The sequence below is a fragment of the Lepisma saccharinum genome, chromosome 1, assembly GCF_977018435.1.
Source record: "Lepisma saccharinum chromosome 1, izLepSacc3.1, whole genome shotgun sequence".
NCBI classification, from domain to species: Eukaryota; Metazoa; Arthropoda; class Insecta; order Zygentoma; family Lepismatidae; genus Lepisma; species Lepisma saccharinum.
The window spans coordinates 119,536,726-119,561,057 of record NC_139229.1 but is presented as its reverse complement, the minus strand read 5'-3'; the positions used below and the strand labels follow the sequence as shown (position 1 = coordinate 119,561,057).

General features: G+C 36.6%; 1 protein-coding gene across 1 annotated transcript in view; it reads right to left on the bottom strand.

Annotated features, from left to right (window-relative positions):
* Nucleotides 1-24,332, bottom strand: part of LOC146000289 (sodium/glucose cotransporter 4-like) — a 108,372-nt gene that overhangs the window by 46,715 nt on the left and 37,325 nt on the right. The window contains exons 5-7 of the mRNA XM_083137782.1: nucleotides 19,940-20,044; nucleotides 17,586-17,772; nucleotides 13,043-13,248 (exon numbers count right to left, since the gene is read on the bottom strand). Coding sequence (XP_082993908.1) covers nucleotides 13,043-13,248; nucleotides 17,586-17,772; nucleotides 19,940-20,044 — 498 coding nt within the window. The remainder of the gene's footprint in view (nucleotides 1-13,042; nucleotides 13,249-17,585; nucleotides 17,773-19,939; nucleotides 20,045-24,332) is intronic.

Genomic DNA, 24,332 nt, shown 5'->3' with positions numbered 1-24,332 from the left:
GTTCGAAAGTCTTAATAAGTCTTAATTATATATTATTTCACATGGAGGGAAGGATTGAGTTTCAAATACAAAAAACAACCAAAAAAAAAAAAACACTTTTTAACCCTTCAAGCCGGGAGATAAATACCCATCAGCCGATGCGAGAGGCGGTAATTTTAAATCACCAAAACAGCAATTTTCGTATAATGTCACAAAATTGAACATATCTTAAAAGCCATTTGCTCAATTACAATGAAATTTTCAGGACTTGTAAACGAAACTTCACACTACACACAAATGTATAAATAATGACATTTATACTATAATAACAAAAATAACAATAATAAAATAATTACATGTTGCGTTTACAAAGTACTCCTTCTGTCTTGTGTTCTTGTTAGTTTAGAAGTCCAACGTTGTGTGGTACAATTTAAAATATGCTTCGAAACACAGTCCTACTTCACTATCTGAACACCAATAAACACTTTTGAACTATACTCATAAGCATAAATATTCCCAGAAAAAGATATATTTCTTCCACGGTAACTGGTTGCCATTCGTGAACGTGGTTTCAATGTGCAATGTTGAATACAAGTGTCGGCATATAAGTAAGTTTCTCCGACAATGAGTTGTACAACTTGTTTGTCAAAAAAACTACAAAAAGGCATCAAGAACATTATTGACTGTTTTTTGGGGACAGCACAATCCACAAAACGCAAGTTTATTTGCTTTGAAAGAGTCGTCAACTTCTTTCCAGTTCCAGGTTACATTCGATGACGCAACAGGTGAGGATGTAATGCCATCTAATTCGCTTTCACTATCATTGACACTATCTACTTCATGTTCTGCATAGTTTCTGCATAGTTTACTTCACTTTCACTTGTAGATAGAAATGAATAAATTGAACCTTCACTGTAACTTTCCTCTAAAAATGCACCAATTTCGTCCGCTTTGATGCCCTTTACCCGCTCGTTCAACGCCATTTCTCAGCTGTTTTTTTTACGTAATAAAGTGATGTAATCGCATATAATTTCATGTATTTGGAAGCAAACCAACAGACAGCAGAACATTGCAGCCTACTCTTGAGTTACATGCATTTTCATTCATATGGGAAAACAACAGATGGCAGAATATGCATAATTTCGTCACTACTACACGGGACGTATACGTGTACGTCGAACTGCCTCTAGAAGCACTATGGGGGTCCGTACACGTGTACGTCAAACCGGCTTGAGGGGTTAAATTCCCCATAACAATAAATAACACACATTATAACTCGAAAAATATATAATATTTTAACTACACACACGCACAGCTAATAACGCATGGCTAGAGAGCACTTGAAGGACCTTGGCCTATCTCTCGACTGACAGTCTTCCTCCCACTGACTAGGGGTGTGGAGATCTTCAACCAATAATGGGGTGACATAGGGTCAGGAAGTCGAATTTCAGCCATTATAGAGATTTCTGAGACCAGGTTACGCTACTCACTAATAGCTCCCCAATTGCCTCATGATGGTGGGTTGCCACCACTCCTATACACAGCCCAAAAACCCGGAGACTGAACCCAGGCAAACTCGAACCCATACCGTCCAGCAGTCAGAGTTGGTAATGCCAAAATGCACCATGTTTTCTAGTAATGTGGCTAATATTAACTTTTGGGACCAGATTATTATTAAATATGTTCTGCATGATATTTATTAGTATTCAAGTAATTATTTATATTTCAAAACTGTATAAAATACGCATGTACTCCTAACAGCCAACCAGCTTGCACATGATAAATAATAAATATCATCATCACATACCCCTTATTTATTTTAATATGATATACTTCTCTAGCCTTAATCACGACTTGTATCATGAATGAAGAACAACGAAATTGACAGTAGAGTTAACAAAAACATTCATACTACAGTTTTAATTCTGAACATTTCATTTCACAGCGCTTGAGACAAACAGTACGCAGCAGAATGTAATGGTATTTTTTATGATACACACCCAGAAATGTAACATAATACCTTTAAAAATAATTTATTGGTATAAGAGAGCAAAATAATAAGCATCCTGAAACAAATATTTACTTCATCTTCGTATTTAGAAAATGTTTTCATCAATTTGGCAAAGGACTTCTAGGGTCATTTCTTAAAAAATCATTCACTGCTTCGTCATTCATTTTGATAGGTATGCTCAATGCGCAGCTGATTGAGATGGTGTAATGCATCGTGCTCCACAATTACCTTTATATCTTTGTCTAGAAAGCATTTTCAGAGTGAAAGGAACGAAATGTTGTTCTAAAAGTAAATACTATTAAGTCAGTGGTTTGCTATGTCATAATAATTTTCTTCAATATACTATAACACCATTAAGCCTTGTTTCCATGATATGAAAAACTCAATATGCTGACCAAGGCAGAAATTTATTTTATTATAAAACATAAACTAAACGTAACGTTTCAACCTTCTAGCAAGGTCTTCTTCAGAAGTACAAATGTAACAAGGTACAAGAAAAGGATGATATATATACACAAAAATACTCCCCTCCAGACTATTAGAAAGTTGTTCTGGAACATTCTAGCAGGTGGCTTTCCCTTGTCAACTTTACTTTCACCTGAAAGTGAATTTGGTTGGACTCTTTATCTCACACTCTATTTCCTTCATTCTTCTTCCTTCTTCTATCCTCTTTCTCTCTTGTCCTTTCCACTCTTTCTAACACCTTCTTCCATTCTTTGTTTATCATCAGTACTCCATTCCAGTTCATTGTGTCTTCTTCACCTTTTTCTTCTCTATTTCCTTGGCCTCTTTCAATTTTCTCACTAGCATTCTCTTCTCCCTTCCTGTCTGCTTAGCCTCATCCCACTCTATGTCATGTCCTGTTTCTCTCGTGTGTTTAAATATCGCATTTCTCTCTCTCTTAAGTCGTACATCATCCCTATGTTGTTTCAGTCTCTTTTTCGTTTCTCCTATGTAAACACTCTGACATTCTTTACATTTCACTTCGTAGATAATCCCTTCCTCTTCCTCTTCTCTGTTTTCCTTTTTATTGTTTGCATTCTTCGCTATTCTTAAGATGCTTCTCCCTCCCTTTTTGTGTCCCATGTCTCTTGTCGCTTCACAGGCGACAAGCAATGTGTGTTGCTTGGAAATGAACCCTTAATAATACATGAAACATTTCAAAGTGAAGTGTGACGCTCGGACTGTTATTCGCATGGTGAGTGCATGGATATTGACTGAAGTGTCGCTTATCGTTTCAGCATGAAACTTCCATGTGGCTTGTTGTCTGTCTCTTCTGTCTGAGCGCTTCGCTAAGGGAAGCATATTAGTTCGAAGCGACACAGGCCCCTTCAGTTCATAAGCAAGCATACACCATGCATAGGCGAACAATGTAACTTTAAAAAGGAAACCAAAATAATAAAGAACTATTTAAGATCCATGTTGACACACCTGTAGGTGTTGATATGTTCATTCACAGATTTTGGTTTGCGAGCAGTAGCCATTTACCACTGCAGAAATTTAGCAACAAAGTACTTGCATTCTCTATTGACATCACAGATCAAATAAAGGGACTCGTTGTTCTGAAGCTATCAACCGAGTGGACCTGTTTGTTAGCCCCTAGGCGACTTCCTGAAGCTGATTCCATTCTCAGTATGAGGAATGTTGTTGATATCTGGAAATCTTTGACAAGACAAGAGACCTGGCCCTGGAAAGGTTTAAATGTGCTTCCCACCCTTCTCTTCCCCTCTGCTCTTTTAACAAGGAAACGAGGAGATAGTTGGCATTTGTGCTTGCAATCAGCCTTGAAATTTTGGCTTAGGTGATTCCACGAAAACTCTAAAGTTGCCAAATTTAGCTCTTCTCCTACATCACAAATATTCAAGTTTGCAATGTAAGTGTCTTAAAGCGGGGACCTGTAAAAGTAACTGTTGAAACGTTACTTCTGCTGAAAAAGTAACTGTTACAATTACAGTTACTTGATTTTAGAAGTAAGTAGTTACAACAGTTACTTTTTTGAGGAATTGTAACTGTAACCGAGTTACTTGTAACGTAACTGAGTTACTTGTAACTAGTTACTTCCAAACACTGCATAAATGTCAGTATAGGTAGTTTCAGCCCATAATCATCTATTTCGTTTTCACATATCTTGGTAAGATATACAAAACTACATTTTAACATGGAGATGATGACCAGTGTTTGGAAGTAACTAGTTACAAGTAACTCAGTTACAAGTAACAGTTACTTTTATTGAGAAAATGTAACTAACTAGTAACGTTTAAAAGTAACTGTAACTGAGTTACTTTTTTATGATAGAAGTAATGTTTTATCAGTTACTTTTACAGTTACTTTGTGACACTTAAATTGCTATGTAAGTGTCGTAAATTATTGGCGATTTAGGACTCAAAGTGAGCCGGAATTCAGTTTCTGCTGCAATATAAAAGCCCATCATATGATGCATTAATTCTTGCAAACAATAGATAAAGAGGAAAAGAGAAAGTTGTTCCTGTCCAGTAGACTCCAGCCAGGTGCCAGGAATTTCGAGGTTTATTATATGTTTCATTTTTGTTTGCTAGACCTGAATTCCAAAGCGATGTACACACCTCGGAAGTGTCTCTTGTTTCTGTAGTTTGTTCCTTTGTGGTGTACCTCTTTGACCTTATAACTTCCCTCTTCTGTAAGCAGCATCCGATAGTTTTTTCTTTGCTAAAATATTGGATTAAACTGAAAAGGGACATACTGCAATATTTCAGTGTTTTTACGTAATAATTCAACAGTACTGGTACTATGAATGAAACTGAAGAAGAGAATACAGAAAGCAGAGAAAATTGACTTACGTGAAAATTGAGAAAATGTGAATAACAGGGTATACTACGGTATAGGGGTACTCCTTCAAAAGAAATCATTAGGATGTCTGACTACCATACGAGAGATCCAGGTTTGATCCTTGGTGGGGGAGAACAGGGATTTTTTTCCCACCTGTTGAAGCGACTCTGGTGTCCCCCCCATCCTATAAAGTGGGTACATGGAGGAATAAAGTGGGTACAAGGAGGAAACTCAGAGAGTTAAATGCAGCCAGGAGCGTATTGCTGATCACATCACCTACACCTTTCGGTCGTGATCAAGAAAGTGTGGGGCCCTAACTCCACACACCCTATATGCCTTCATGGCATGGCGCAATGCACAGGAAAGTCCATTATTCTATAATAAATATAAATGTGTATCAACAACATAAATAAAATATATGTAAGTCTTCACAAAATATTTTATTACAATTAATGATCGAATTGTGTAATTTGGTTGCAAGAAAATTTTCAGCAGAAAGTAACTGTAAATATAACTTACAGTTACTTTTAAAGTTCAGGTAACTGTAACTGAGTTACTTTTTAAAATGAGTAACTGTAACTTACTTTTTTAAGCAAGTAACTGTAACTAGTTACCTTTTTAAAAGTAACTTTCCGAACATTGATGATGACTATGTTCACTTAATTTTTAATTTCACTTATCTTTTACTACACGATCCATATTTGAGGACCCACTACCATTAGGGTAACCAGACCCATACATTCAAAAAAGAGGACAGAGCATGGTGAAAAAGGAGGACAAAGTCATAAAAAAGAGGACACCGCAAAAAAATTGCAATACATTTTCCATAATTTAATCAATATAAAAAAAATCTTACCAACACTTTGCTTACAGATACTTTTCTAATGATCTCTTTCAATAACTTCCTCTTACCTTTAAACAACAATCTTCTAATGTCCATTATTTAACACTTGACAATCACAACTAAAAATTTTCATAATTTCAAGCACAGAACTTTACACCTTTTCCTATTCTTGGATATTAAAATGAAATATCCCCACAAGTGAATCCAAATGTAACAATTAAGATTAGCTTTAACTTATTTCCAAAAACAGAATTAAAATTTTAGGTAGTTTAGATTGAGTAGAGAAATATGATTTTAATGCCACAAACATTTCTAGCACTCTTTGAACAGCAGGGGAAAGTGACTGCCAATTTACAATTTACCTCATATTCGTCTCCTTTATCCTTTAAAAGCTGGATATTTTCTTGCAAGATCATTGTTGAATTTACACTTTCACTTTATTATTTCATGAAAGTAAATATTACTTAATAATCCAAATTCTCACTGTGCGTTTCTGTATCACGTATGTATAACTCGAAAAGAAACTGGCCGACCTCTGTGGCAAGTCGTTAGCACACCGTGCCACAATGCCAGCGGTCCCTGATTCGAATCCCAACCTTGGCATTGGTGTTCTTTGTGAGTCCCTTCATCAAAATCATCATATTATCGTTCATACCCATCTTCACGATTAGCCAAAAGTGGCAGAAAAGCGAAGTAAAATAAACCAAATCAATCAATCGAAAAGGAACTGCACAGACTACATGCGTTCCAGCAGTCTCAGAGGGTGAAGCAACGAGTTAGAATAATACTAATGATTAGGGTGCGGAATTTTGCCAAAAACAAATTTTTATAGTGCCTATAAATGTCTATTTTGCTTAATCATGCCAAAATTTGCTATTCTGCATTTTTGCATACTTCAGCTTCTTTTTTTCATGCCTTTGGCTTTCCTTACACTGAAGTATGTAGCTTTGTTGATGTTGAACTGACTGAAATATGGTATTCGCCAGATTTGAGGGTCTCAATTAGAACATTGTCTAAAATATTTTTTTTTTGTTACAATCGTGTACATTGTTTTTTCATCATTTTTTCAAATTTGGACAGTCGTTAGGACAAGCTCATTTTGTGAGAATTACTTTAACTGACAGTTCCCCCCAAATGTTAATCGTTAGCTCAGTTTTACATATAAACTGAAGTGATAATACAGTATAACTGTGCAATGTAAGAAGAAAATTGAAATAAGTTCATTGCCTGTTTTAATGTTTCTCTTTAATTTTAGGGTGACTTTTAAATGCCTATTTTTGTGCCTTTTCTTAGTTTATAGTGCCTTTGTAAGTGCCTATTTTCATCATTTTGGTGCCTAATTGACTGCCTATTTGAGATGTTTTTAGTGCATATAAATCTGCATACTACTAATGACTAAGTCGGAAAAGTGATCGTGTTCAGATCCCAGACGCTAAGTGAGCCTTGTTCGAATACCTAACACACCCCAAGTGATATGCCTTAAATGAAGATCAAGTGATATGCCTTAAATGAAGATCAAGTGATATGCCTTAAATGAAGATCTTTATACGAGATTGTGGAAGCATTTTCTATGCAGCACATTTGCTATGGTTGATGCTATACTCTTTTCAAAAAAGGAGGACATTTACAGTTTCTAAAAAATCTGCCCAGACGCCGGACAGACACCTAAAAAGGAGGACATGTCCGTATAAAAGAGGACGTCTGGTCACCCTAACTACCATAGACAAATGAAGGAAATACAATATACTAATAGGGTTTGAGTATATTCCGTCAATTCAAGCATTTTTCACTCGAGGGGTAGACATATCAATTCTGTATGCTATCTAGCATTTCCCATGCGAACTATTTGCCGCCCGAGCAAAAAAAAATGCTCATTGCAGCACTCTAATAGCTACCTTCATATCTACATATAGACTAGAGGTCTATGAAGCAAGTTTTGCTTTCCTGGTGACGAATGATGAATAAATTCTCTTGAGCTATCGACCAGGTCAAATCTGGAACATTTTTCTTTTCTAACATCACTCTCATCTTCAGGGTAGAAGTGCAGTGCTGAGTGCCAAACCAGTTCAAGTGTATCTGGAGATGGAGGTTCCCAGTGAAGCTGGTGGACCAATCGGGAGCCATGTCAACCAGCAGCACGGATGCAGTAGACACTGCTACTGATTGGTCCATCATTTTCACTAGGAACCTCCATCTCCAGATACATATAAACCGGGCACTGCACTTCTACTCTGAAGATGAGAGTGATGTTAGCTCTCGAAAGCTTGGAAACTGTTCCAGAATTGACCTGGTCGATAGCCGAAGAGAATTTAGAGGTCTATGGTTGCTTACTTCAGTTTTTGAAGATATTCTATTACATTTTTGCAATATGAAATAGGCCTAGTTGTATTGTAAATGTGAACTGAACTATTTAAACAACTCTTAATTTATCTGTACAGTTCTTCATAGTGAAATACATTGTTGAAAAACAACACTTGAGAGACAGGACCAAAATTCAGTTTTTTCTTGGGAAACAAGTTGGAGATATATTTAACCTAAAGATTCACTGAGACAGTTCAGGCATGTAGCAATTGGCGATTTCATACAGTGGATATATCTCCTCCTCCTTCTTCTTCTTATTTGGCGCTACAACTCTTTATGAGTTTTGGCCTGCTCAACAATGTTCTTCCATTTAATTCTATCCTGGGCATCCTTCTTCCTGTATAGGTTATATACAATTTGAAACAGTAGTTTAAAAATACCATGAAGGTATAATCAGTGTGGTTGGGATTGTCTTGTGTAGTAGTTGTGCTGTCTGGTGTTTATCTTGTGTAGTAGTTATGCTGTCTAATGTCTCTCTGTTTGTCTTGTGTAGTATCGGTGGTGTGTATGTATGTATGTGTCTTGTGTTGTAGTTGTGCTGTCTAGTATGTTTGCGTAGTAGTTGTGCTATCTAATTTGTTTGTGTTTGTCTTGTGTAGTAGTTGTGGTGTGTTTATATTGTGTAGTAGTTGTGGTGTGTTTGTGTTTATATTGTGTTAGAGTTGAGATGTGTTTGTGTGTGTCTTGTGTAGTAGTTATGCTGTCTAATGTGTTTGTGTTCGTCTTGTATAGTAATTGTGCTGTCTAATGTGTTTGTGTTTGTCTTGTGTAGTAGTTCCTCCATTCATATTGGGGGTTAGGCGTAGAGCTGACAACTCTGCACTGTAAAAATACATGTCAAGAAACAGCAATATAAGGCCATGGATGTTCCCAAGGTAAAATATTCTGGAGGTAAAATAGTCCCCCGTTCGGATCTCCGGGTGGGGACTACTTTGGGAGGTCCCTGGACTAAGGATAAGATCTACATTAGGAATAAGGATATTAAATTAGGCACCTGGAATGTTCTGAGCCTTTACCGACCTGGGGCATTTCAGTGTACAGTTAATGAGATAGTTAAGTATAAATTAGATGTAGTAGCTGTCCAGGAAGTTAGGTGGCCAGGAGAAGGGAATTGTAAAACTAAAAATTATACTTTTTTCTATGGTGGTACTGAAAAACATAATTTTGGAACAGGCTTTTTCATAAATAATAGAATTATCTTGGCTCTTAAAACAGTAGAATTTATTAATGATAGGATATCATATGCAGTTTTACAGGGTAGGTGGTGTAAAATTATTTTAATAAACATACATGCACCAACGGAAGATAAAGATGATAATAATAAAGATGATTTTTATACAGAGTTAGAACAGGTCTTTGATAAATTTTCTCAGTATGATATGAAAATTCTGTTAGGTGACTGTAATGCACAGATTGGCAAAGAAGAGACATTTAAACCCACGATTGGTAAAGAAAGTCTTCATGAATTAAGTAATGATAATGGTATAAGATTGATTACTTTTGCAACCTCAAAGAATTTAATTGTGAAAAGTACCACTTTTAAACATAAAGATATCCATAAATATACCTGGTCTTCTCCAGATGGTAAAACTCATAATCAGATAGATCATATTCTCATTGATAAGAGAAGGCATACTAGTATAATTGACGTTCGTACACATAGAGGTGCTGACTGTGCCAGCGACCATTATTTAGTAATTGCTAAATTAAGAGAAAGACTCTCAGTGATAAATCATAAGCAACAAAATCTAAAAGTTCTAAAATTTGATACAGGAAAGTTTACTGATGAAAGAATTAAGAAAGATTACCAAATAAAACTGTCAAATAGATTTGATGTTTTGCAGGATTTAAATGATGATGAAAATATAAATGAAACAGACGTAAATAAGAATTGGGAGCACATACGTAATGCAATAGAATCAGCAGCTAAAGAAAGTATAGGATACCATAAACCGAGAAAAAGTAAGCCATGGTTTGATAATGAATGTCATAATCTAATAGAAATAAGAAATCAGGCTAGACTTAGGTGGTTAAATAACTCTGATGATACAAATCTAAACAATTATAATAGAATAAAGCGAGAAGTTAACCGCACGTTTAGAAGTAAGAAAAGAGATTACTTGAAAAGTAAAATTAACGAAATTGAAACAAACAGCAAAAATAAAAATATCAGAGATTTATATAAAGGTGTAAATGAGTTTAGAAAGGGGTGGCAACCTAAAGTAAACTTGATAAAAGATAAAGACGGTGATCTTCTAGCTGACCCAAGCGATATTCTAAATAGATGGAAGAACTACTTTAATGACCTTTTAAATGTCCATGTAGGAGATAAATCAGAAGTAAATGAAGTACACACAGCAGAACCTTTAGTTCCAGAACCTAACTTGACTGAAGTTAAAGATGCTATTAAAAGGCTAAAGAATAACAAAGCACCTGGCATTGATTTAATACCAGCTGAGTTAATTAAATATTGTGGAAATTCATTAATATGTCAAATTCATAAATTAATTTGTTTAATATGGAATAAAGAAGAAATCCCTCAACAGTGGAAAGAATCCATAATTGTTCCTGTGTTTAAAAAAGGTGATAAAATGAACTGCAATAATTACCGTGGAATTTCTCTACTCTCAACAACATACAAAATATTATCTAACATTCTTTTAACAAGACTAACCCCATATGCTAATGAAATTATAGGTGATTATCAATGTGGATTTAAACGTAACAGATCAACTACAGATCAAATTTTTCACATCAGACAGACACTTGAAAAAAAGTGGGAATATAATCAAAATGTCCATCAGCTATTCATTGATTTCAAAAAAGCATATGATTCGGTCAAAAGAGATAAATTATATAATATATTAGTAGAGTTTGGAATACCTAAGAAGCTTGTTAGTATGATAAAAATATGCACCAGTGAAACAGAAAGTAAAATTCGTGTGGGTATTAATATGTCTGACAAATTTACAATTCATGATGGGTTAAAACAAGGAGATGCATTATCTCCATTGCTCTTTAATTTTGCCTTAGAATATGCTGTTAGGAAGGTAAAAGAAACTAAAGAAGGACTAAAATTAAATGGTGTGACTCAGTTGTTAGCATATGCAGATGATGTAGACTTACTGGGGGATGATGTGAATACAATTAAGAATAATGCTAAAATATTTTTCAAAACTGCTAAAGAGATAGGTTTGGAAGTTAACAAAGAGAAAACTAAATATATGCTTACAGGCCGAAACCAAGTGTTAGGTAATAATCAAAATCTAATTATTGATAACAACTCGTTTGAACCAGTTTCCAAATTCAAATACTTAGGAGTAATATTAACAAATGAAAATTCTGAAGAAGAGGAAGGGATTATCTACGAAGTAAAATGTAAAGAATGTCAGAGTGTGTACATAGGAGAAACGAAAAAAAGGCTGAAAGACAGGTTGAAACAACATAGGGATGATGTACGACTTAAGAGAGAGAGAAATGCAATATTTAAACACACGAGAGAAACAGGACATGACATAGAGTGGGATGAGGCAAAGCAGATAGGAAGGGAGAAGAGAATGCTAGTTAGAAAATGGAAGGAAGCCAAGGAAATAGAGAAGAAAGGTGAAGAGGACACAATGAACTGGAATGGGGGACTGAAGTTAAACAAAGAATGGAAGAAGATGTTGGAAAGAGTGGAAAGGACAAGAGAAAAAGAGGAGACGAGAAGGAAGAAAAATGAAGGGAAAAGAGCATGAGATTAAAAAAAAGTCCAACCACATTCTATGGAAGTAATTGTGTTTAGCCTTTTAGGTGAAAGTAAAGTTGGGAAGTGAAAGTCATCTGCTAGAAAGTTCCAAACAACTTTCTAAATAGTCTGGAGGGAGTAATGTTTGTGTATATATATTGCCCTTTTGTTGTATCTGGTTACTTTTGTACTTGATACAGAGTCTGAAGAAGACCTTGCTAGAAGGTTGAAACGTTACGTTAGTTTATGTTTTTAATAAAATAAATTACTGCCTTGGTCAGCATAATTAGTTTTTTATTATATGGATGTGAAACTTGGTCCCTTACATTGAAAGAGGAACATAAATTGAGAGTATTTGAAAATAAGATCCTTAGGAAAATCTTTGGACCTAAAAGGGATGAGGAAACAGGCGAGTGGAGAAGGTTACATAATTTAGAACTACATAATTTGTATTCATGTCCAGATATTATTAGAATAATTAAATCAAGAAGACTTAGGTGGGCAGGCCATGTGGCACGAATGGGAGAGGAAAGAGGAGTTTACAGGATTCTTGTTGGGAAACCTGATGGTAAGAGACCTGTAGGAAGGCCAAGACGAAGATGGAGGGACAACGTTGAGATGGACCTAAGGGAAATCGGTAGGGATGGAAAAGAGTATATAGATCTTGCTCAAGATAGGGAAAAATGGAAGGCCTGTGTTGCTGCAGCCATGAACCTTCGGGTTTAAGAAGGCTTGAGAGGTAGTTAGTTAGTTAGTTAGCATCCTTCTTCCAATTTGAGATCTTCATTATTCTAATATCGTTTCTAACATCATCTTCCCATCTAACTTTAGGTCTACCTACTGGCCTCTTGACAAATGGTTTCCATTTATATATCTTTTTGAGTGTTCTCTCATTGGACAATCATTCGATATGCCCTAACCAGCTTAATCTTTGGGCTTTTATGAATCGAGTTATATTCTTATGCTTAATCAACTGGTCTAACTCGTCATTTGTTTTTATTCTCCAAGAGCCATCGCTCAATTTGGAGGGGCCAAATATTTTTCTTAATATTCTCCTTTCAAATATAAGTAATTTTTGTAATAAGCTATCTTTCAGGACCCATGTTTCACAGGGATATGTTGTCACTGGTCTAATGATTGTCCAATATAACTTAAGTTTTGATTTTTTTGAGAGTAGATTATTTTGTAATAATTTTTTATTTGCATAAAAAGCTTTGTTTCCTGCTATAATTCTTTCTCTTATTTCTTCTTCTATATATCTCCTCCACTGGACCTAAAAGGCACATGCAAAGTTATAAATTAATTCACAGCCTACCTGATCGGCACACCAGTACCAAATAGAAGCTGGGGTTTGACCAAGAAGGAAACCAGGCCATGGCATGTCAGAATCTATAGGATCACGAAGCATTATCCATGAATCCTCTCTGGGAATGCCACACGTTGTATTGGGGAAGGTGGCATTAGGCACAGCTTGGAAGTACTTGATTTGAAGTTCTGACCAACCACCTACTGCTATTAAACCTGCAAAGCATTATATTTGATCAATCTATCCATCTATTGCACGCACGCACGCACACGCACACACACACACACAAAACATGAATGCTTATATATTGTAACTTGTGCAAAGTTCTAATATTATAGTACTAAATTTGGCCAGATTATTTTTATTTGCATTAGCTTTGAACACCATACAAGAATGGCATTAAGGCTTGGCTGGATCTTTGACTGGTGACAGCAAAGCCGTTTTCGAAATTTTCTCTTTAAAAAAAAAAACACTATGATATTCCAAAATCTGAAAAATTACATCTGTTTAGAATTCCTTCTACAGGATTCACTTGAATCTTCATGTGGTTTCCTTTAGTTCTTGTCTAGTTATTCGCAATACTTTAATAGTCTTACATACCTACAAAATTATTGTGAATATCTAGACAACAGCGAAAGCAAACCACACGAAGAATCACATGATTGCTCTAGAAGGAATTCCAAGGAGATGTAATTTTTCAGATTTTGCAATATTGTAGTGGGTTTTTGATGGGAGAGGAAATTTCAAAAATGGCTTAGCTGTCGTTGACAAAAGGTCCAATCGTTCCTTAAAAGCTAAAAATAATTGGTATGACTTTGGAGTAACATTGCTGTATTTCTATTTAAATTCTTTGAAGTGTACAATACTGGTAAAGAAATAAAATGGAATTCACTTGAAGATATCAAGAGATTGTATGTATAGGCTGAAATTTTATTGTATATATATTGTCCGAGTTCCTAAAATTGTATTTCATGGTTACAATTATATTAATTAAAATCTTTTGACTGCCTGAAAATAATATCTGCTATCAACCAGTTTCGGACTTGATTTCATTGTCCCATGAAAATATGTATACTATTGTAGGCAACCTTTGGCAACACGAACATTAGTAAAATAATAATATGTATATATATATGTAACTTTTTAGGTTGAGGAGTGTTGCTAATGGGGGAAGGGGAAACATGTCCCCCTTCAAGAATTCACAGTTGGGGGACAAATGGGGGGGATGTATGTTTGTCACACTTACCACATAAATCAAAGAAAACTGGTAAACATATTTGCTAGTATGAAACAATTACAGAAGGTCGATCCGCGTATGTGTGTCCGATTTTGAACCATCACCCCATCACACAGAATCAACTGATCCAAGCAGTTAAAAGCGTGGGAGGACGGTTAAAGCCTGTAGTATCATGGCACTATTGTGAGTGTGTGTCGTGTGCAACATGGCTCCTAAGGTGAACTGTTTTTGGGAGGACTACGTACTTGCACTTTTCCACACCAAGTATTCAGTGTCAAAAAATCAGAAACAGTGCAAAGAACATGGATGCACCTTGGGTTCGACGACCATCAAGAACATAATCAAGTGGCATAAAAACCACGAGGTTCCAGCTATTCAGTCGCCCACCAGGGGGATGAGGAAGTGAGCATGCACTGCAGTGATGTCACCAGTGTCTTGGAAGTTGCATCGAATGGCACTACAGGGAAACCCCCAAACGCAACGTGTGATGGCCACACGACTCCACGTGGCCCAGTCAACTGTGAACCACACCCTGTGTGAGAAATTAAACCTCTGAAAGGTTTTTAAAAGCCATGAACATTACCTAAGTGAGGCCTATCGGTGTAAGGTCTCATCACATACATCTCCTTCTACCCAGAACTTTCTGCAACAGATGGCGACAGACACCGGCATTCGGGCTATTCCATTTCATGATATACTGGTGAAGTCACCGGATGCAAGTCCCATGGATTTCTGTGGGTTTGGTCTACTGAAACGGGCACTTTCCTCTCATTGTGTCACCGCTCTCCGGGGCCTGTGGAAAGCCTATCAGGAGGAATAGCAGAAGATTCCACTTCCTGTACTTCATTGTAGCCTCCTACAATGAAAGTTACGGTGCAGGGCTATTGCGAAGACACACAGTGATCACATTGAGGCCAACCGATGGTGGTCCCGTGGATTTTCATAAGGTAAGTGCTAGTCCAAAATCGGACCCATATATGAGGATCGACCTTCTGTATTAGACTTAAATCAATCTAATAGTGACAGTTTTCATTAGAAAACATAGTTAGCTACAGTATTGTCCCATGAAATTACGTATACTTAAATATTTGAGTTCAATGTTTTCAAATTGCTACAGAGATATGAAGAATGTACCCTTAATATCAATCAGGGTATAGCAGAACAAATGAAATATGTCAGTCAAAGGGATTAAATGAAAACCATATTGTTTGCAAGTGACAATAGAGAAAATAAACTTTATAATGATGTTGGCAGGCACTTTTTTTTTCCAGTCGTTCAATACTAAGTTCTGTCGGAGAGTGTATGGCATGTAAATAGTCAAAGCAACTTTCAATCCATTATCTCCAAGATTTTGTTGTTGTGACTTCTATTCAATAGCTCCTGAATTACTGTTTCCTTACTCACAAAGTATAACCTGTGTGGGATAGTGAAAAGGTAGCACACAATACAGCCTTTACGTAGTATCTGGCCTATGGCCCTTTTGCAGCATCCATTTATTAACTGTTTTTAACTTAAATGTTATGTGGGGTTGGGGTGATGTGCTTGTAAACCTGATATTTGTAGTGCTATTTTTATTAAATGTAGTTTATTTTCCAATGTGAGTTCTAAGGCTACAACACAATGAATAAATATGTTACAAAAATCAAACCTCCTCCTAAAAAAGAAAAGTACTCCTTAGTTTCCAAATTTAAATTGAATTATCATTTATATGTGGATAATTCTAGGAAGGTACTGAAGTGCACCAAAACTGTAAGTGTAAACAAGGACTATTCAAATAGATCAGCCAGATATATCAGGTGGCAAAGAAACAAACTAATCTTGCATTCAATGGTAATGAACAAATTATAATGCTGGAAGGCATTTAAAAGCACTGTCTATGTAGGTAATGAAATAGTAACAATTTAAATTTCCTTAATTTCTCTACAACGAAACTTAGCATTTTCCTGATTTTACTAAAACTGAGAACCACTTACGATTAGATCCATAAAAAAACGAATACATTACATCAACTATGTAATTGTCGTATCTAAAACTTCAATAAAAGTGCTCTCCTCTGCATAAATTCCTGAAGATTTTTTTGTCAGTCCACTACAATTTCCCTTTCTATGTTCAATAGTGCTAAGGAAGCAAATCTTGCCCCATGGTTGACCTTAGCCATATTTTAATACATCTCATTGAAAATTCAGCTGTGGACAAAAACACTGGCAGACACTGTTCAATGTTCAACATTTTGTGCAGATTAGGGAATGTTGTCTTATCTCCAGATAGACATTCTTCTTGAATTAATGTACAGTTTTTCTCAGCTGATATTTCAGCCCTGAGAATGTCTTTCTTGATGTTGAAAAGATTCGAGTATGTGTCGTTGAAAGCTGTTAAACTATCGCAATCAAATTTCATGAAATGATCTACAGCATGAGCAATTCGTAAGTTGTCTTCTGAAAATCGCATTTCCAAGTGACTAGTGATGACATCTAAATGTCTGTAGCACACAGTACCTTACCAATATTCTAATATTTTCATGTTCTGGTAAAGTCTCTTGATACTCTGTTGTTCCGGTGGTTGCAAACGTAGCAAACTGCTTAAATCTGGATGGGCCTTCTAATTTTTTTTTGATGAGCTCATAGGCATTTAGGGGGAAGGTAATGTGTGGCTCTGGGGAGAGGGGAGGTTAACTGCCCCTAGCCTCAACAGACTACACCTATGACTAATACTACCTAACATATTATGAAGGATACACACACTTGATTTGAGTGTGTGTGTGAGTGCATGTCTAGTATGCAAACAAAAGTCCACACTCAACCTTTGATACATGTAACAATGTAACATGTACCCAAACACATGGAAAATACCAGGCCGCAGTAGCTCAGTTGGTAGAGCACCTGGCTACCAAGCAGAAGACCTGGGTTTGAATCCTGGGGCAGGTGATCTAAACCAGGATTTTTTCAAGTCAGTTTCCTGTTTCTGTGCAGCTCGGAGGCCCACCCAACCTTGTAAATGGGTACCTGGGGAAACCCTGGGGGTAAAGGTGACTGGGCATGATGCTGATCACATCATCCCAACTATGGCCGAGATTGAGAATATGTGGAGCTCTATTCCTCCATATCAACCCTACATGACAGGCATGTATGCACATGTACGGGGATACCTATACTTATTTTACTTTTATTCTCAACTGCTTGTCATGTTCGTCTTTTGTCATTGTCACCATTGTAAACATGAGAGATCAAATTTAAACATTCAGTATCTAAAGTAAAAGCCATGTAGGACACCAATAACTACAACTGTCCTAATACATCCATGGTGATACACCCTTACCTTTAACCAATACTACAAGAGATCCAAATATAATTATGAAAAATTGCAGTGTGTCAGTATAAATCACAGCTGCCAATCCACCAATCGCTGTACACATGTACGTCATTGCCAATAGCAAGAGAATGCTGTACCAGAGGTTCCACCCTACAGATTGCTGAATGAATAGTGACCCACTGTAAATATTAACCTGGAAGTAAATAAATTACAGAATAAAATAGTGCAAGAAAATAAAGAATCACTATCACAACCATTCTAATTGCACATATATAAATAAAAAAAAGCAAGATATGGTGCAGAAGAAGGCAATATTTTGTAAAATAAGAAAAGATAGAAAGAAGCTGCAAGCAAAAATGCATATTTCGAACAAGTGTTCTCGGGTTACCAGCCAGGTTAAGTCTATGTTGGCTTCCAACGTTTCGAGCGCATACATTGCTCTGATCTCTGATGATGAGAGCAATGTATGTGCTCGAAACGTTGGAAGCCAACATAGACTTAACGTGGCTGGTAACCCGAGAACACTTGTTCGAATCACATCGCCAGGAAAGCTACAATTCCAAAAATGTATATTGTTTTGTTTGTATTTTAACACATTGCTGACTTATACATTTGTACGTATATGTGCCCAGTAAATGCAATTGAAAAGAAAGGAAAGTCAATCACTTGAAGGGTTACTGATTCTCTTTATAACAAATAACTTATTCTCTACAATATTTTGTACATAACTATCATTAAAAGTGTAATCTCAATTCAAGCTCGATATTTTAAGAAGGTACCTGAACATGCCTCTTCTTATAGAAATCATCCAGGTCTTACATGTTGTCAATCCCCTCTTGTAGTTTAGCTAGAAATACATCATCTATATAACAGTTACCAACAAATAGTTGATACCTGTATTTTCAAATGTAATCTAAACAATGCATATGTCACAGACAAAGAGGGGTGATTCAATATCAACTCATACTGATGGAATTACAATGAGAGAAAGCTACTTGTTTTAAGTAAATTGTATAGAAAATAAGAAACATATTGTGTGCTATCATCAACTCCCCTATACAAATAAACAAGCAAACACAGACACACTATTATTTCCAATACATAGTATGCATGCCTATAAATTTCTAAGTGGTAGAAACTTATTATAAAAGCAATCTTATAAAGGTCTAAAGAAATCTATTTTTTACAAAAATAGAAATAGATTCTTAGCATTGGCATTGTTAGAATGGTGGTGGGGGCTTTCCTCCATATTCCAGAAAAATATATTACATGCATGCCAAAAATTTATTTTAAGTTCACTTTATGCGTAGAGATAGGTTAATCGGAATTATTGTTTCAAGTCCACTTTATGCACAGAAAGGCTAATTGGGACTTGACCTACAGTTTTAAGTGGGATCTGAACCAATATGTGCCTCCACTGGGTATCGAACCCAGGACACCTTAATTACAAGGTGATGACTATACCACCACCATCTGGGAAGCCCATAGGTTAATTGGGGCTTGACGTACAGTTTAAAGAGGAATTTGAACTACTATCCCTCCACTGGAGATTGAACCCAGTACCCCTTGATTAGAAAGAAACAGCATATGTGATCAGGGATCACTAGCACATTAAATTATATCTATCAAATTAGATATGAGAAAAAATGTGTACGACCATGCAAGGTTGTTTGTGGTATTTTCAGAATGGAGGAGTATGCAATGTATATTTCAAAGTGGTAACAATATCTTCCTTAGGACACATCATGCCAGATGGTAATTACTAGTTATAATAAAACGTGGTATTCAGCAATCACAGTTACACAAAATTCATATTTCTTTTCCCTTTTATTTTAGGCATCTGATAACCTGCTTATCTATATCTAGAGTAATTTAAATGGAAGTCCACAAGTAGCACATTCCTGATCAAACATTTACAACTACTGTAAATATTGCATGAAGTTTCAAGTTCCTAATTGTGTTTTTCTATATCTCTATATGTTGTTAATTTCTTTTTTGGGGCATCCCTTATTCCATTACAAAAAAGTACATCATTATAGAGCGACCAAAAGGAAAAAAATCTTGGACGAAAAGTCCCCGCGCAGCTTTCCCTTCTTCCGTTCAGCTCCGGCCATAAGGAAGCATGGTCCACTCTCCCCATCCCCTCCATGCGGAAGTACGGTGTACAGGAGTCGCTGTTCTGCACAGGGTTTTTTGCTTGTGGTTCCACTATAAAATTATGTCATTCAATTTCCATGTCTTTGTAGAGGTCTAGCAGTCCTAGCCTGAATTTGATAATAAATAAATTCATAATATACATTTTATTAAAATATCACCAATAGATACATTTATAGGTAAAACTTCCAATTGTTTTCACTTACAGATATCTTTGTGAAGATGTAAAGTATAAGCGAGAGCAGAGCCAAGTAGATTCTTATCCTGTCACCTCCAAATCGTTTCATCATATATTCCGGGAGGGTGCACACCTGAGAATAAATTAATCAATATACTTAGGTATGTCATAAAAATAAATTCAATTTCTCAAATTTTCTATTTTACTGTTATTTTTAAAGCGTGAAAAAATACAAACTAATCAAAATATCATTGTACTGCATGATATTGAAATAAAGCGAAGGTTAATTATTTTCTATTTTGTTTTCAGTGAATAATATGAACACAGCCTGTACCGGTAGATGCAGTTAGATATAAACTACTTACACATTCTACGAGAAGTCTGACCTTGTAACTTTTCATTCTACTAAACAATTTCTATGAGGTAAGTCAGTAGCATAGTGTTTATTAAGTTTTAACGTCAACAGACTGTCATAGATGTAACTATTAGCACTCAAATAAATAATTATATGTGTAAACAAATTATCTATTTTATATTCTGCCAAAAATTACTTTAATGTGCCAAATTAAAAAGTAATTAGAAATATAGCAGCTCAGAATTGTGATTCAATTTTTCTTTTACGAAATGATCAGACCATGTATGGAATTATTTGCTTCTGTTTACATTATACAAATGAACATTATAAAGAATTTCTTGTACTGTTGCCATTGATGTGAATGATTTTAAGAATTCATATTCATCGACTCATATTATTCCTAAGGCTGTTAATGATGAACTTCAAAGTAATGGGGTTCATAATATTAAACTCATCCCGGTAATTGCCTCATTTTCTCCTTGAGGAAAAGAAGGAAGTTAGTTAGTCCAGGTTTTGTCAGATGGTATGTTTCTCAGATTTTTGATCACTTTCCAGTATTTCATAGTTTGTTTTTCATTTTAAAGCCATTTCTTCTCCCCTATTTGAAGATCGAGATGTAGCGTTGTGAAACAGAAAAATACCTGCAATTTACTTGATGTATCTTACCTACCATCACAATTTTTTACACTTTATCCCATAAATAATAAATATATATGAATACTTAACAAACAAAAGGAATATCAATTTTTAAATGTGTAAGCAAGCCTGTGCGCTATGTTTTTAAATAAACTTAATGTTGAATAGCAGTAGAGCAGGATAGTTTTTGATTTGGAATAGTACAAAGTTCAGCCTCCATGATAATACAGACAAAAGAGAAGACAATAAAGACACAAGAGACTTTCGAGTGTGTTTGAACGGCAGCATCTTGAGTCTCTCAAATTATTTAGGGGGGTACAATTCGGATCAAGGGGTTAAGGGAGTACTGCACCCATTCCGAAAATATTGATGGGTTCAATACACCCCTGTAGCCTTCCCCCTTTCTGCGCCACGGTCGAAAATAATATTAAAAAGAGTACTGTAAATTTCAATTATATTTTCTTCGACTGAAATAAATGCATATCACCATAAATATGAACTCTTACTTTTCAAAGTAAAGCCCCTATCACACGGAACTGGATTTCTAGTTGGAATGCCCTAGTTGGCGATGAACTGACTTTCTAGGTAGAAATTATGGCCGCCTGGCTGACTGCTTGACTGGTTTTGAGGAATAGGACATGTTCTAATTTCTACTAACTTCTTCGACTAGATTCTGTGGAACAGCCAATCAGAGCAAAGTTTGGCCATGTGAAGATAATCTGTGAGTTTGCAAAGCAGCGTTTTTTGTCTGTGGTTTCCGAGTGCATACAGCACGAAAGGCATGTTTACAATTGAAAAAGCTAAAATATTCTTCCATACGTGTATAGTAAACGTTGTAAAGTATGTATTTTATCAGCGCCGTTCTTCTCTACCTAAAACCATTTAATGCGATGCGATATTCCTCTCGGTTCAATAGTTATCGTATTTTAAAAGTGTGAAGTGATACGTTGTTTACATCTCGCGCGGCCGCCATTACGGGAACGAAAGACTATCGACAAGCAGGGGCGCCGACTTGTCAAAGTTATTGGGGGGGCTCTGATCACTGAAATAAATGAATGAATGACTCACTCTCTCCCTTTTTTAAGTTTTGATCTCAGTGTTCGGAATCTCATAAAAGCCCATGAATTCCTCAAAAATATCAATTTTTTTTATTCACAGTTCTAATGCAGAATGTTAATTGTCCACGGATGAATATGTCACAAGTTTCGTCAACCATAATAGCAAAATATTCCATACTTTTAATATCTGCTACCACGGAGTGCAAAACAGATCTCCCTAATATATCAATGATCTCGTTCTGAATGTCATGTTAGAGCCATTTATAGCCCAAACGTCCCATCCACTACCCTAGTTCATGCACATCGTCTTTTGAAACTGTTTTTAGTAAAAAATTTAACAATACTCATAATTACATACTTATAGCTCTTTTCAGTTGTTACGGCGTGCGCTCTAGAAGCTGGCAGGGGAAGTGGAGAGCGGGGAAACGACCTATCCAGCGCAACGAGACAGGCCGGTTAGAGAGAGAGACTGCAGCGTTGCCAGAGTAGCGGGAAAGGAGAGTTGAAATCGAAAGAACCATGAAATACAGACGTCCCATTGTTCGTGTATGGCCTGAGAATGCGTATTATCCCCATCTTGTGGTCAGTAGAATACCGATAAGTGTATGATATCAAGGGTATACGTTGTAGGAATTCTTTCCAACTGTACCGAATGGTAGCTAGCATTGTCCATTACAAATACTGCGTCTTTGATATTCCTTTCGTCAAGCGTATCTAAAAACTGCAAAAACCACTGAAAACTAATTTACATGCCTGTAGAAAACCAGTGTGACTGGAACCTACGTGACAAACAATAATGCGCCCACCTTTACCCACGGGCACTTTTAAACCCCCTGTACCCTCTTTATTTTGCCAGATTTTCGTTGGAACGTAATTCTGATCTATGTACGTTTCATCTAAATGAAATACCTATATAGGGCAAAGGTTCCTTATTTTTTAGAAGATGCATTTTTCTCAAAAACGTTACTCTGGCTGTAACTCGTATATCGGCTCTCTCCATCAGAAATCGTCTACCGTCATTGCTCTTTTTGTACTTGAACCCCATATACTTCAGTATCCTTCACAACGACGAAACTCCCCACTGAAAGCTTATTAATGTATGCAAATCAACGAAAACTTGTTCAGTGTTGGATATTCACCCTTTACATAATACCCGAGGATAATTCTTCTTGTTATATCTTTATCGCAACCGTCGATTGCCTTTGTGATACTGTTCCTTTTGATTCGTTTGCGCGGTGATTCAAGACTGTCTTTGCCTTCCCTAACAATATGCTGCACAGTTCGCGTCACAATGGAACAGCGAGAGTACAAATAAACGTAACATCACATGTCACATACACGTTTATCGAAGAAACAATGCAGTTAGGCAATACACGACGCGACAACAATTACTCCCACGTATGTTATTCCTACATTCCGCTCATAACAAACAGGAATCAACACTGGGGCAAAAGACCATCAGCAACGCGGTGAATTGGCAACACAGCAACGTGCAGAACGAAGTTAGCGCCTGCAGCTTCCTCCCGCAACTGCCTAACTCTCGGCTCCACCGCTAGGTGGTCTGTTCTCTGGTTGGTCAGCGGCATGTTCCCCGGTCCCCACTTCCCCTGCCAGCTTCTAGACCGCACGACGTAAGAACTGAAAAGAGCTATAGTATATAGTAATAAGTCATGTGTTTTGCTGTCTCTGGTCATAGCCCCCCCAACGTTGATGGTTTAGCGGTCTCAGCCCACCCAAATTGATGGTCTAGAATATTTTAAATGTGTATTTATGTGGCACAATTCAGAGTAAACTTTACAAGAGAAGCAAAATAATACCTTAGATCTTCTTAAGAAAAATTATTTGGGGGGTTCTGCCCCCACATCGTTAACATTGGGGGGGGGTGCTCAAGCCCCCCCAAGCCCCATGGAGTCGGCGCCTATGTCGACAAGTACGGTGTAACAAGTACCGTGTGAGGCGAAAACTAACAAATGGGTAGCCAGTCCAGCGTCAACTAGAGTGTTCCTACTAGAAATCCAGTTCCGTGTGATAGGGGCTTTAAAATAGCGTGGATGCTAGGAGAGGTCATTGATCATTTTCAGAATTAATTTCCTTTGCAGCTATTCTCAGATCCTGTGTGAAATTTCTCGTATTTCCTAGCTATTTCCATTTACTTTCTCTTGGCGACATTATTTTCTTACGGCTATAATTCCGTTAATATGCATTTCAGACCACTGCTTACACACACTGTCCCGGGAATTTCTGGACCGAGCGAACGAAAACAAGTTTCTGAGCAAGTAGTGACTTGAGAGGGTTCGACCACGCGTGAGAGAGGAAGTGAGTGCTTGGAGAGGAAACGCGGTTGGAGCTACCAGCTGATTGCAGCAGAGCGC